General features: G+C 40.0%; 1 protein-coding gene and 1 pseudogene across 1 annotated transcript in view; both read left to right on the top strand.

The window, feature by feature from the left end:
• Nucleotides 1-855: 855 nt before the first annotated feature.
• Nucleotides 856-968, top strand: LOC122436123 (annotated as a pseudogene).
• A 7,055-nt stretch (nucleotides 969-8,023) lies between these two features.
• Nucleotides 8,024-15,743, top strand: part of YIPF6 (Yip1 domain family member 6) — a 31,572-nt gene continuing 23,852 nt past the window's right edge. The window contains exon 1 of the mRNA XM_043458486.1: nucleotides 8,024-8,326. Coding sequence (XP_043314421.1) covers nucleotides 8,270-8,326 — 57 coding nt within the window. The 5' untranslated portion in view covers nucleotides 8,024-8,269. The remainder of the gene's footprint in view (nucleotides 8,327-15,743) is intronic.

Here is a 15,743-nt window from a genome sequence, read left to right on the forward strand (position 1 = left end):
TACATGTATTCCCCATTCCAATCCCCCCTCCCACCTCCCTCTCCACCCTATTCCTCTGGGTCTTCCCAGTGCACCAGGCCCGAGAACTTGTCTCATGCATCGAACCTGGACTGGAGATCCGTTTCACCCTAGATAATATACATGTTTCGATGCTGTTCTCTTGAAACATCCCACCCTCGCCTTCTCCCACAGAATCCAAAATTCTGTTCTGTACATCTGTGTCTCTTTTTCTGTTTTGCATATAGGGTTATCGTTACCATCTTTCTAAATTCCATATATATGCATTAGTACACTGTATTGGTGTTTTTCTTTCTGGCTTACTTCACTCTCTATAATGGGCTCCAGTTTCATCCATCTCATTAGAACTGATTCAATGCATTATTTTTAATGACTGAGTAATATTCGATGGTGTATATGTACCACAGCTTCCTTATCCATTTGTCTGCTGATGGGCATCTAGGTTGCTTCCATGTCCTGGCTATTATAAACAGTGCTGCAATGAACATTGGGGTGCACCTGTCTCTTTCAGATCTGGTTTCCTCGGTGTGTATGCCCAGAAGTGGTATTGCTAGGTCATATGGCAGTTCTAATTCCAGTTTTTTAAGAAATCTCCACACTGTTCTCCATAGTGGCTGTACTAGTTTGCATTCCCACCAACAGTGTAAGAGGGTTCCCTTTTCTCCACACCCTCTCCAGCATTTATTGCTTGTAGACTTTTGGATAGCAGCCATCCTGACTGGCATGTAATGGTACCTCATTGTGGTTTTGATTTGCATTTCTCTGATAATGAGTGATGTTGAGCATCTTTTCATGTGTTTGTTAGCCATCTGTATGTCTTCTTTGGAGAAATGTCTGTTTAGTTCCTAAAGGTAGTTTTAAAATAGAAAGAGATTGGAATCACACAGAGAAGATTAGCATGACCCCTGTGCAAGGATGACACACAAATTTCAGAAGCATTCTATATTTTTATTAACAGATGCAAACTATTATATATAAAATGGTAAAGAACAGGTAAACAACTGTCTAGTATAGAGAACTATATTCAATATCCTGTGATAAACCATAATGAAAAAGAACATGTAAAAGAATGTATATATATATATATATGTATATATGTAAAGTTTTTTTTTGTTACCTTTTGAGTAAATTGTTGTAATTTCTGTATTTGCATTTGAAATCTTTCATCACTTTTGGGTGGATAACTAAGTATTGTTACATAGTGACCTATGATCCTATTTGATTGTTTTAACACTTTTAATATAATTGACAAACTTCCCCCAAATCAAATTCTAAATGAAGTTTTTTTACCTCTAGCTAACTTTGAGGTTTTCTAGAACACCCCTGGAACACCTCAAGATGTTTTCTCTGCTTATCAAAGAAAGACATTAAACTAATTAAGACCTATTTGGTAAGTTAAATTACATGGGAAGCATTGTTAAATGAATAGTGATAAACCTTCTTAGGTTGCATTGTATAGATAAATGTCATTAATATAAATGTTCTAGAAATCAAATGAAATTTCTAAAATTTAAATATGTCCCAGTGTGATGTCATCAATCATAATTCTAGCTATTATTTTAATATTATATGCCACTACAATAGCAAATTTCTTTGACAATTTCATTGTAAACAGGTTTTTAACCTTGCTTTTTAAGTCTTTTGTCTTCAATAGATAGTCATTTTTGTACTCTGATGCTTTTGCAAAAATGTTTCATGTTCAAAAATATTCATAGAAAGGGCCTTTTGACACATCAGGTTTCTGATAACTTTCAGCTCATACCAGTGAACTAGTTAAGAAATTAAATAATTATAATGGAAACTGATGACTTCATAAGACTGTTAACAGAAGATCATGATCAACAAGAATTAATTACATAGGCTGAATGTTAGTGTGTATGACTTTTTGTCTGAAATATTACCAGCTTTTAATCTTTGTTGTCCAAATATAAGGAAACTGTTCCCCTTAAGTTAACTAGGACTTACAGCAATTGATACATTATAACTTTGTAAGCAGAACTGTAACATTCATCTTTTCTCTCTAAATTCCTACAGAATTTAGAAACTCTTAGTGAGGATTCTTATTTTTATGGCAATATAATTATTTGCATAAGTTTGATAAGAATCTGTTCTTAGAACAGGACATACTGGAAACATTGGGGTTACATTACCATGGTTTTGACTGGAATGCCATATTTGAGAAAATCCATAGAATCAGATGTGACCAGATAGCTTTAAAGAACTAAGGTGAACTTTATGGAGCCATGAAGCCCATTAGGATTGTAGTTCTTGCTTCTTCTGTTTGCCCTCTGATGAAAGAAGAAGGTAAGAGGATTGTGCAAGCTTGCTGACAGGAGGCACTGGCTGTGGGGAAGACTGGGTCTTGCTCTGGTGGGCAGGGCCATGTTCAGTAAATCTTTAATTCAGTCTTCTGTTGATGGGTGGAGTGGTGCTCCCTCCCAGTTAGTTGTTTGGCTGAGGTGCCCAGTACTGGAGTCGACAGGCTCTATGGTAGGGCTAAAGGCAACCTCCAAAAGGACTTATGCCAACATGCACCTTTCTGGACTATGGCTGCCAGAGTTCCTGTCCCCGCAGCAGGCCAAGTCTGACCTACACCTTTGCAGGAGACCCTCAAACACTCACAGGCAGGTCTGGCTCAGTTTCCTGTGGAGTCACTGTTCCTTTCCCCTGGGTCCTGGTGAACACAAGGTTTTGTTTGTGCCTTCTAAGAGTCTCTGTTTCCACAGTGCTGTGGAAGTTCTGTAATCAAATTCCACTGTACATCAAAGTCAGATTCCCTGGGGATTCCCAGTCCCTTTGCCAGACCCCCAGGTTGGGAAGTCTGAAGTGTGGGGCTTAGAACCTTCCCAACAGTGCAAGAACTTCTTTGGTATTATTGTTCTCCAGTTTGTGGGTCACCACCCAGCAGGTATGAGATTTGATTTTAACATGATTGCACCCCTCCTACAATCTCATTGTGGCTTCTCCTTTGTCCTTGGACATGGGGTATCTTTTTTGTGTGGGTTCCAGCACCCTCTTGTTGATGGTTGTTCAGCAGCTAGTTTCAATTTTGGTGTTCTCACAGAAGGTGAGTGCACATCCTTCTACTCTGCCATCTTGAGGATTATGAATCAGATAAGTTGCTACACTGAGAGCAGAGAAAGTCCAGCACTGCTACACCTATGAATCTACCTTAGCTGTTGTGAACACACAATGAACATGGGAGTACAGATATCTTTTTATATCTGTTTTTATTTTCTTTAGATATATACCCAGGAATGGCTTGCTGGATCATAAGGTTGTTCTATTTTTCCTCTTTTGAGGAAACTGCAAACTGTGTTCCATAGTGGCTGCACCAATTTACATTCCCATTAACAGTGCACAAGGATTCCCATTATTGTTTGTTAATTCACATTATACTTAAAAATTTTATATAGTTTCAATCCACACATTTAAAAAATTGTTTCCACTTCTTTTCACACTCTTCTAATTTCTTTGACATCTTCAGCTATATTCCCTGGACAGCATATTCAAAAGCAGAGACATCACCCCGCTGACAAAGGTCCACAAAGTCAAAGCTGTGGTTCCTCCAGTCGTCATGTACAGATGTGAGAGCCAGAGCACAAAGAAGGCTGAGCACTGAAGAACTGATGCCCCTAATTGTGGTGTTGGAGAAGACTCTTGAGATTCCCTTGGACTTCAAGGAGAGCAAAGCAGTCAATCCTAAAAGAAATCAATCCTAAATATTCATTGGAAGGATTATTGCTAAAGCTGAAGCTCCAACACGCCAGCCATCCAATGCAAAGGGTCAACTCACTGGAAAAAACCAATGAGTATGACCATATGGTCAAAGCTGTGCTTTTTCCAGTGGTCATGTGCTTTTTTTCCAGTGGGACGTGAGAGTTGGACTGTGGAAAATGCTGAGTGTCAAAGAATCGATGCTTTTGAATTGTGGTACTGGGGAAGACTCTTTTAAGTCCCTTGGACTGCAGGGAGATTGAACCAGTCAATCCTAAGGGAAGTCAACCCTGAATATTCATTGGAAGGACTGATGCTGAAGTTGAAGCTCCAATGCTTAGGCCACCTGATGTGAAAAGCTGACTCACTGGAAATGACCCTGATTCTGGGAAAGATTGAGGGCAGGAGAAGAGGGCAACAGAGGATGAGATGGTTGGATGGCATCACTGACACAATGGATATGGGTTTGGGTGGACTCCAGGAGTTGGTGATGGACAGGGAAGCCTGGTGTGCTGCAGTCTATGGGGATGCAAAGAGTTGGACACGACTGAGTGACTGAACAACAACCATAACAAAGCCCTTTGGAAAAACAACCTGTTACCTTACTACAGGGAGCCCAGCAGCCTTACCAGGTAAATAAGAAAGGTTACATCCTTGAAGGCCAAGAACCTCAAAATATTTTGAGGACCCCAAGCAGACGGGTATTCACCTGATCTATATGTATCTATATAAATATAAATAGTACAGGCAGATCTGATGACAAGTCTTTGGTATGACTTTTCTGATCTTAAGAGGCCTTTTATTAAAATTCAATCTGAGATTCCTTATGGAAGGTTCCAGCAGAGCCAACTTAAAAAAGCCTGCATGATTAGTTATGCAAATAATCAGGCAAAATTTACTGAAACCAGACTTCTTTTGCAAACAAGTTAGTCTTCATTTCATTTGGGTATATTTTGTAGAAATGAGGGTAATTTTAGAGAGAAAATGATTGTTTCTGTGAATTCTGAGTTCTAATGTTGTTAATTGTCTTTGAGGTTTTGTATTTACTGCCCAAGACTCACTTCATGGATATCCTTGTCACTATGTTGCATTGTGACAAAAGTTTAGTCCAATTATTTAAAAGATATACTAAGATTCTTTCTGAAGCTTATCACATGGATCTATTTTTGAATGAAGACTGGGTGACCTATGGCCTACACCCAGGAGATAATGTATAATATAAAAGAGATCATTGAAATGACTCTCTCCAGCCTAGATTAAAGGACCCTTGTCAGATTCTCTTAATTAACTCTTGCACAGCATTACTTACTTATTTACTTAAGTAGTGGCTCAGTCCTGTCTGACTCTATGTGACCCCATGGACTGTAGCCTACCAGGCTCCTCTGTTCATGGGATTTTCCAGGCAAGAGTACTGGAGTGGGTTGTCATTTCCTTCTCCAGGGGATCTTCCTGACCCAGGGGTAGAACCCAGGTCTCCCACATTGCAGGCAGACACTTTATCATCTGAGCCACCAGGGAAGCCCCAGTTATGCACAGCATAACTGAAGAGAATTGATTCTTGGATTCCTATTTCCCACTTAGAAAGGGACCCTGCACTGGACTTGTCAATAGAGAGGACTGCTGACCTCAAACTCACCTTATAATAATACTCAAACAGAGGAGAAACTACTTCCACCCCAAGATAAGAAGAAGACATTAGAAGGAGATAGCTTTGCCCAGATGCTGGATCTGACCCACATGATTATTTATAGTGTTTTTTTCATTTCTTTGACTTTTGCACATAACTCAAATGTTTTTATATCAGGGGCACAAGTCCCATGTAGAGTTTAAAAATTAATCCAATTGTTGGATTTATGGTCAGTTACCTACATCAAGAACTTCTTGGTGCATTTCTCCAAGGCTCTGATTGGACAACCCTTAGAAAAATTACTCTAGAAGAAAGAAGTTATATTTCTGTTTGAGCCACTTTTGATATTGCTAGATCGGAGGCCTTCACTTGGACAACCAATCATACTTGTTCTGACCATGGTCATAAATATGAATTACTTAAATCTTCCTTAATCACCCTTGTTTACTGTTGCTTTTCCTGGTAACCTCCCATAACTCACTCTCCCCACCCTCAAAATTCTATTTTGTCTTTAGCTGAGGATGATATTTAAGGTGACGGTTTTGGCCATTTTGGTGAGTTACCAGTTTTTCTGGGTCTCTTCCCAGAAATGTTATTAAACCTTGTTTTATTTTCTCCTGTTAATCTTTCTCCTGTCAATTTAATTCTTAGACAAGCCAGAAGAATGTAGATGAATAGAGGAAAATTTCTTCCTCCCTGACAGTAGCCTTCAAATCCATTCAGTACCTTGGGGGTGGGAGGGGAGGATAGCTCTTTGTCAACTCTTTTTTTTTTTTTTTTAAGTAACACATAACACATGTATATAGTAAAAATTTCAAACTGGATGAAAGTTCATACAATGAATAGCCTTCCCTTGAAAGTCAATAAACAATCCCTCCCACTTTATTGCCAGTCCACCAGTTTCTCCCTCAGAGGCAACCACTGTTAACAGTTTCTTTGTAGCCATTGGGACATAGTCTGAATATTCAAATACATGGATATACATTCCCTTCTATTTTTTTTACAGAGATGATAGCATACCATGTAAACTGTTCTGCACCTTGTTTTTTATATTAAAATTTATTTTCTTCCAAAATTTTGTCCTAATGAAATAAGCTGTTTCTTTTTTGAGTTAATTTTGACCATTTCTTCAGGAAACTGCCTGTTCCCTCAATATTTTCCAGTTGTTTTCAGAGTTAGAACAACTAACAAAGTTCTTCATACCCATTGGTCTGTTAATCCCACTTCCACCACTTACAAAGTTTCTAAGCAATTTGGGCCAAGTCCTGTGACTGGTGATGTAGGGTAAATGTTCACAGTGTAACAGAGGGTAATGAATGTAGCATATTAGAGTAATGAATCAGTTTGGAAATTTTGTTAAGATATGGTTGCAATTAAGAACATAAAACAATTACTATTTTGGGAGTGTAACCCTATGCCACCCCTTTCCTCTTCAACTTTCTTTCCTGAGTTTCTCTCTTCATAGCATATTATCTCACATTCAACTTGTACCCTATTAGTTAAATGAGGAACACTGGCATTTTCAGACTGAAATAACGCCTAGGTAAGCCAAACACTGACTTTCTCAACAATTGTTGTATGGCCTGTCCTCCTCTTAAGCCAGCACCAAGGCCATCCTGAAATCAGTGGCAAAGAGGCCAAGAGATAAGGTTAGGTGTTATAGTTGTGGTTTTCAGTTGGGGAGAGATAACTAACTTTGGAGGTTGGCAAGGAAACAGAAAAGGTTATTAAAGGCCTCAGGGAAGCCAGAAGGGACTTGGTAACCTGATAAGAGTGCTGAGGTCAGGACAGGGTAGGGGTGGCATTGGGGGGTGAGAATGGTACTGGCAGGGATGGTGGAGGAGGTATGGGAGGCTGAAGCGGGGCCTGGGGAATTGTACATAATATTCTCTTGTAACATTTTTTTAAAGTTTCATATCTACTGGCCTAATTTTTAATATTATTCCCATCAGTATTTGCCCAAGTACTGAAAATGTGCTTGGTCCTACAAGGTGAGTTATAAGAATATTTAAACAAAACAGAACAACACACACACCCCTCATTAGTTTGGGAATTTCATCACACTATAGCCACATTCTTTTACGTTTACTACTTGTGTGCTTTCCTAGATTGCCCCCCAAAAATAAAACTCCCTATTTCACATCATCCCCTACCCTGTTTGTTAAAAGTGGAAAACTAGTATTTACTTGCCCCAAGAGGCACTCTAGCGTATTGCTCACATCAACAATGGATGCATTGCCTGATCTCATTTTAGCCTGGGGCGAGGTGAACTGGAGTCTGAAACACTGAGAAAGTCCCGAGATGAGACAGAAAAAGAGATAGGGACATGTAGGAGTATTCTTTAAAAAGTTACTTTAATATTCATCCTCTTTCAGCCTGGAACATCTTCAGTACTTGCCCCAGATCGCTTAGGGCCAACAGTAGAAGGAGCAGTTGGTAGGGAAGGCTTCATCCTTTTATTCAGCAGCTGGGAAACAGCCGTTCGGCCGCTGGGGGAGGGGCAGGGTTTTTCCCTAAAGTGCAGTTGTGGTGTGAGGTTGGGGGCGGCACACCGAGCCTCCGCCTGAGAGCCGGAAGCATGAGCTGGAAGGGGAGTGGCGCTGAGCCGGGGGAGGAGTGAGAGAAGGAAGCAGCAGTCTTCTGGCATACGGAGCCAGCTGAAAATCAGGGTTGAATGTTAAAAAGGGAGCGTATTTAGCGACACTCCTGGCCCCGAAGAAAGGAACTGAGGCGACACGAACCCCCTGTCCAACACCCAGAAGACGAGAGACCAGTGCCAGGGCCGCCAGCAGCTGTTAGGCGCTTTTTGGTGACGCGGCCGCCGCGCGCAGACGCTGTGACGGGCCACGGAATTCCACGTCGCAGGTTCCGCAAAGGCCTGTGGGAGCGACCGGTAGGAGGGCCAGGATGGCAGAAGCGGTGGAGTCTCCAGGAGACCCGGGGACAACAACGCCCAGGCCCCTGGTGAGCTTGGGATCTGCGACAAAGGGGACCGAGGGTGAGGCAAAGTGCCCCTTAAGGAAGTAGGATGACGGGCTTGTACTTGAGAGTACTGGAATTTCTTCCTCCCGACAGGCCCTTCCTGTATCAGATGCCAGATCCAGTCCCAACCCTCTACCTGTTCTTTGGGCTAACTGCCCCCCCATCCCCCTCGCCACCGCCCCTCTACTTCTTTCCAAGCTTTCCTGTGAAACTCTCATTCACTTTCCTTTCGCAGGCTCTCACCACTTGTCCTCCTCCCCTTCATTTTGTTAAATGCTGAGCTTTAGGCGATTTAAGTATCTGCATCTGCTATCCCCTATTTTATCGAGACTTGTCACTAGTTCTCGATGGAGTAGCAGCGTTCTGAGATTAATGAGAGATTGATTCTCATGGGACATGATAACTTGATTATTTATTTGCTCAGTGAACCCCAGTCGTCCTGTTTTAATCCCTGCCCTCCCTTGTCACAGCTCCTTGCAGTCCTCTTCATGATGATCTCTTGCGCCTGTCTCTGCAGAGGACAGAATTTCTATTGCAAGTACTACAAGTCCAAAGCCTGGACATGTATTTAAGAACACAGGGTTTGGAGTTAAAATTACTTGGCCTGGAATCACCCATTCTGGCACTTGTGTGAATTTGGGCAAGTCATTTAATGGAGAGTATTTCTTCATGTGTAAAATGGAGATAAAAATACCTGCCTCAAAGAGTTTTTAGGAAATTGAAATGACATAATTTATGTGAAGTGTCTAATAAAATTAGTACCATAACTGAGTAGTGTCAACTCAACATTCTGCCCCCCATCCCACCTCCCAAACAACGTTTAGTCATGTCCCAAATAGTGTTTATGAGTAGGTGCTCAATAAATGGTACATTCCTTTTCTCTGTTTTAAATTGTCAACATAGTAGAGGACTGACCTGGGAGTCAGGTGAAACTGATTCCAGTTATGGTTCTGCTTACTAGCTTTATTTGTTCATCTCTTCATTCTTTTGACAAATATTTATTGAGCATCCACTATGATCCAGGCACTCTTTTAGACATGGTGGATACAACAGTGAAAGAGAGTGAGTAGGTCCAAGTTCTCATGGAGTACTTGTGACCCTGAGGAAATAACTCTGAACCCGTTTTGCCTTTTGGAAAATGATAGTAAGTCACCACAGAGTCAGAGTACTGAATGAACTAATATAAGCATAGGGCATGGTATGCCATAGTTACAGGTGTTTAGATGTTTTTAGTTCCTGTTTTTCATCTAAACTGCCCCACTTCTCTTTTATGAAGCTTTCCCCCAATTAATTTTAGTGGTTCTGATTACTCATTACTCAGTATCTGATACAATTCTATTCAGCCGTGTTTGTTGATCTCGCACAAAGTGTAATACACTATGCTAGTTGCTTTAAGAAATACAAATGGCCTGTCCTTATGGTGCTTACAGCCTGATTTTAGACATAAGACAAACATACAATGCTAACATAAGACAGTATGTAAGAAAGTTACAAATAACATTTTAACATAATTTAAAAGATGCTATCATGTCTTGTTGAGGTGATGAAGCAGGCAACATGGTAGAAGTTATATTTGAGGGAGCCTCAAAGGATGGGTAGGATGTGAACATAAGAGCTATGAATGATTGACTACCTGATATGTGCCAGGATTGTGCTAGACATCCTTTGCATATTTTCTAAACTTTATAGCAACTATTTCAGTTAGGTGGTTTTTAGACTATGTTTTACTTGTAGGTGAGGAGATGAGACTCAGAGAGATTTGATGATTTCTGTAGGGTGACAAGGCTGAAATTTGAACCTGGGTCTGCTTCTGAAACCAAGACTATTACCATTAATGCTACACAGACTCTCATCGGTGAAGATACAGAGGTTAGGAGATACTAATGTATTTGTAGAACAACAGAGAGGTTACTTTAGTTGAAGCACAGGGAAGTATTAGAAAAGAAGCCTTAAAAGATAAAGCTACTGAAGTAGAGAAGCAGTATAGAACAGTGGCTTTGTGTGCTCTGGGAGTCAAATTGTCTAGGTTTTGTTCTATGCTCTGTTATTTAACTAGCTGTGGGATATTGGGGAAATTACCAAAATCTCTCCATGTCTCAGTTTCCCTATCTGTAAAATGGAGATAAAGTAATACAGGGTTGTTCGGTGGATTGAATAAGTTAATACACATAAAACCCTTAGTGGAGTGCCTGGCACATAATAATCATGCAATAAGTGTTATTTCCTTTTATTGACTACTATGCCGGGAGGTTTAACAGGCAACAAGTCAGTGGAAATTTTTGAGGAGGGAAGGGTTTTAAATCATGAATTTGACAGCATAACAAAGGAAAAGTTACCATGGGAAATGTGTGGAATCTAGAATACCAGTGCAATTGTTGCAGTAGTTCTGGGATGAAGTGATGGCTACCTGGATTATAGCAGCGGTAGATGTGAAGATTTGAGAAAGGCAGAATCCTCGAGGATTTACAGTGCTAGGGAGAATGTGTCTTAGTGTTTTTCAAACTTTAACATGCTAGCAATCATCTGGGGAATCTTATTAAATTGCAGATTCTCTTTTAGTAGGTCTGAGATGAGGCCTAAGATTCTGCGTTTCTAATAAGCTCCCAGATGGTGCTGCTGCTCCCAATATCACATTTTGAAAAATAAGACTATAGATAAATGGGAGGAAAGTGATACCCTAAACAGAAATACAGAAGAAGATGAGGGCCCTAAATGTTGATTCATTCATTCACTTTTGGAAGTGTTTAGTTCCAGATATTGGCAGGCCATCCAATAGATATCCAGCAGGTAGTTGGACACTAAAATCTGGACTTCAGGGCTCACAGGAGGTCAGGACTAGAGAGATTGATTTGGAATCATCTGTATAGAGTTGAGAATATAGAATCTTGGGTAATGCTTGTCTATTGCCTATCTATTTAAGGAGCAGAAAAAAGAACCATAATAATCACTGTAGCCCAGGGTCTGGAAGGATGTTGGTCCCAGGTGGACCATGCCACTAAGCCCCTTCCCGCCTGCTTGGACCAAGTTGTTTCCTGCTTGATTTCATCCTCCCCAGCCCACTTGTTGACCTTGTTGACTTCTTTTTCTCTTCAGAATTTTGTCCAGTAGTATGACCCATCTGCTCCCAAGTGCTTTCTTAAGGCTGCAGTCCCCACATTTATTGTGTGTTTTTGGCCCTGCCTTTACTTGCTCCCCTCATTGGCCCAAGCCAGGCAGCAAAGTGTGCACATGTGTTTATACACATATGTATGTATGTGCACAAGCCTGCCAGCACAGAGGAAGGGGAAGGACCTGAGGTCCAAGTCACCTTTCATCCTCACCAAGGGGCTAGTCAGAGAGCAAGGTCCACTAGCTGAGGGCCTGGTAGCACTGTCTCATATATGGGGCTGGTGAGCTTCATATCCTGGCTCAGTTCACTGAGCAATGTTACTGATTCTCTGGAGAAGAGATATTGAAGAACGGTTGGGATGAGGGGTGAGTGGGAATCACATGGCACTTTAGTGACTACAGTCACTTCCAAAACCAAGTAACTGGAGTTAGGCCAAACTTCCCCAGTTAAGGGCCCAGTCTTCCAAAAGATTGGCCACTTCATATACCAGCCACAGGTTTGGAGGTTCCCAGGACCACCCCCACTTCTGAACTACTGCCTACAAGTTCAAGGGTTCCTATGGTCAGGCTCTGTAATTCACTAGAATGACTCACCGAACTCAGGACAATGGTATACTTAAAATTACACTTTTATTACAGCAAAACGGTACAGTCCAAACCAGCAAGAGGGGGAGATGTGTAGGTTGAGGTCTGAGATAGTTTGTAACACAAAGCTTCCTTGTCTTCTCTCTGGGGAGTAAAGGCAGGACCTTGTTACCCTCCTGATACGTTGATGTATGACAGACAGTAGGCAGAATATTGCCATCCAGGGAAACTCACCCACATACCTAGAGTTTTTATTGAGGTTTCATTACATAGGTGTGATTGACTGGATCGTTTTTTCTTCCACTCCCAAGAGACCAGGTTTGTATCACAGTACTCAAGTGAAGTCGCTCAGTCGTGTCCAACTCTTTGTGACCCCATGGACTGAAGCCTACCAGGCTCCTCAATTCATGGAATTTTCCAGGCAAGAGTACTGGAGTGGGTTGCCATTTCCTTTTCCAGGGGATCTTCCCAACCCAGGGATCGAACCCAGGTCTCCCACATTGTAGGCAGACGCTTTACCATCTCAGCCACCAGGGAAGTCCTCACAGTACTCAAACTTAACCTCAATCCTCTAATCTTACGTTTGGTCTTTTAGGAGTGGTTAGCCCCTATGCTGAGTCATCCATTAGCATAAAGTAAGGATCTACCAGGACTCACTTGTTAGCTAAACTGTTAAGGCTCATTGTGAATAACGAAAACATTACTATCCTTTAGGAAAACCCAAGAGTTTAGAGTGTACCTCCCAGGAACAGGAAACAAAGGTTAGCCAAATACTTTATTCTAAAACAGTGACAGAACCTGAATTGACTCCCTGGGACCCTGAGCTCCTAATGTTTATTTAGTCCTTGCTGTGAGCCTGCTACTTAAGTGCTTTACTTCTATTAGTATATTTCTTCCTCAGGACAACGCTGTGATGATGGTACCATAATCTCAATTTTACAGATGAGGACACTGAGGCACAGAGAGGAAAAGGAACCTGCTCATTGTCACACAGGTAGTAAATGAAGAAGTTAGGATTAGAACTCTTGGAGCCTCCAGGAGAATTGCACCCTTAACCAAGGCTGTCCACATGCCACATGTTGAGCATTGATTATGTGCTACATGACTTGCAGGTGTTACCTAATTCTCATAGCAGTGTTGTTTCCAAGGAAGGGCCATTCAGCTTCAAAGCCCATTGGTTCTGCACTGCCCTGCTTACCCTAGCTGTAGCAGGCAACAAGATAACTCAAAACACGAAATCCTGGAGTTTGAAAGGACAGTATCATAGTAGTGAAGAGAGAATAATGACTTCAAAATGGGGTGGTTTACACATTAAGTGCTGAAGAATATTCAGAAGATGAAACTGAGAAAGGATTCTTATATTTCCCTTTTTTAATTGCAGATTTTATTTATTTATTTATTTTGGACAACCTGTAGTGTGTAGGATCTTAGTTCCCTGACCAGGGATCAAACCCATGCCTCATGCATTGGAAGCACAGAGTACTCTTGACTGCCAGGGAAATCCCAGGATTCATATACTTCTTGATTGTGAGGTCACTGTTAGCAGTGTCACTAAAGTTGTGGGAAGACCAGTACAGATTACAAAGGATTAAGCAAGTAAGAGAGTGAAGAGCAGTTTGATCAGAGAAGAGGAGAAGAAGGAGAGCAGTTTGAGGTGGTAAAAGAAGCAAGAAAGTGAAATATTTTACCATTTTATTATGTGAGCTTTCATATATTTACTTTTATTTTTAAAAATGTTTGTTTGCTTACATATTTGTTTATTTGGCTGTGACAGGTCTTCGTTGTGGCATGTGGGATCTAGTTCCCTGACTAGGAATGGAACGCTGGGTTCCCTATTTTGGGAGTCTTATCTTAGCCACTGGACCACCAGGAGAGTTCCTCAAACATTTAAATAAAATAAAGAGTAGTATAACAAATCTCATATAACTTTCAGCATTCTGCTATTATTTCATTTATTCCCTTACCACATTTTTTTCTAAAATAACCTTTTATTTTGAGCTAATTTTAGACATAGAAAAATTGCAAAAATGGCACAGAGATTTCCTGTATACCCCTCACTCAGCTTCCTCTAGTGGTAACATTGTATATAACCATAGTACAAAGATCAGAACCAGGAAGCTAATGTTTATACAACACTATTAAACTATAGTTCTTATTTGAATTTTATTAGGATTTCCACGAATGCCCTTTCCAGGATCTTGTCCAGGATCTCACATTGCATTTAATTGTTATTTTTCCTTAGTTTTCTTCAGTTTGTAATGGTTCTTCAGTATTTCCTTGTCTTTCATGATCTTTTATGAGTATTTTAAAGCAAATCCCAGATGTATCCCTTTACCCATGAATACTTCAGTATGTTTCTCTAATAGGTAAGGACTGTTTGTTTTCTTTGGTTATCACACATAACATAATAATAATCACTCCTTAATATTATCTAATCTCAGTTCATCTACCAATTTTCTAAAAAAAAATGTGTTTTTACAATTTGTGCAAATCAGGATCCAAACAAGGTCAAATTGCATTTGGATAATAAATTTCTTTTAATATATGTGTCCTCTTTTTGATGTAATGTATTTGTTTAAAGTCATTTGTCTTATAGAATTCTCCACTTTCTGTATTTGGCCTATTGTATCCTATTTTTAGTAGGTGCCTCTGTCCACATATTTCCTGTAAACTCTTAAGATCTAGAGATTTGTTTATATTTAGGTTCATTTTGGCTTGGGTAGGGGAGGCAGAAAGAAAAACAAACTTAGGTGGCCCCTAAAATTAGGATTTCTTGTTTATTTTTTAACTTTCTGTTGAGAAAAGTTTCAAACATATACAAAAGTAGAATAGTTAAGTGCACTCTTGTGTACCCAACCTTCAATAATAATTACCAGTTTATGGCCAGTCTTCTTTCTTCTGTAGCCCTTCCCACCTCCCTTCTATACTATTTTAAAACAAATCCAAAGCATCATTACATTAATAAATATTTAATATGTATCTTTAAAAGATAAGAATTCTGTTTTTAAAGAACATAACCACAATATCAGTACATGTAAAAAATCAATACTTCCCTAATATCAAATATCTTGTCAGTGTTCAAACTTCCAGCTCTCTCCTAAATGTTGTATTTTTATAATTTTGACCCACCACCTAAGTTTCATTGGAACACAGCTGCACTTCATTTTTTAATGTATTGTCTTTGACTTCTTTCATGCTACAGAAGCAGAGTTGAGTAGTTCCAACAGAAACCATTTAGCTCTCAAAACCTAAAATATTTACATTTGGATCTTTCACAGAAAAAGTTTGGTGACCTCTGCTTTAGGCAGTTACCTTTTAGGATCATTAAAAATAAGAAACAATGCATTTTATATTGACTTTCATTTAAACCGCTTCTGGAGATCTTCATTTCCTTGTGGAAATACAAACCTTCTTCTGATACCATATTTCTTTCTGAAGATTATTGTTTAACATTTCTTGGAATGCATGTTTCAGCTTTTTGCTCATCTGAGAAAAGTCATTATTTTGCTGCCTTTTTTTGGGAGGGGGTTATTATAAGACTTTTATTCAGCAAAGACAGTGTTACCTTGAGAGTTGGTTAGAGTATGTTGTAAGTGTATAAAGTCATAATTCATGTTTTGATGCTGTTAAACTTTAATTTTATTTCATTTTATTTTAGGGAGCAGGAGAGGTTTACAGTTTTCTTTGAGAAACAAAAAGGGAAAGC

The sequence above is a fragment of the Cervus canadensis genome, chromosome X (assembly GCF_019320065.1).
Source record: "Cervus canadensis isolate Bull #8, Minnesota chromosome X, ASM1932006v1, whole genome shotgun sequence".
NCBI classification, from domain to species: Eukaryota; Metazoa; Chordata; class Mammalia; order Artiodactyla; family Cervidae; genus Cervus; species Cervus canadensis.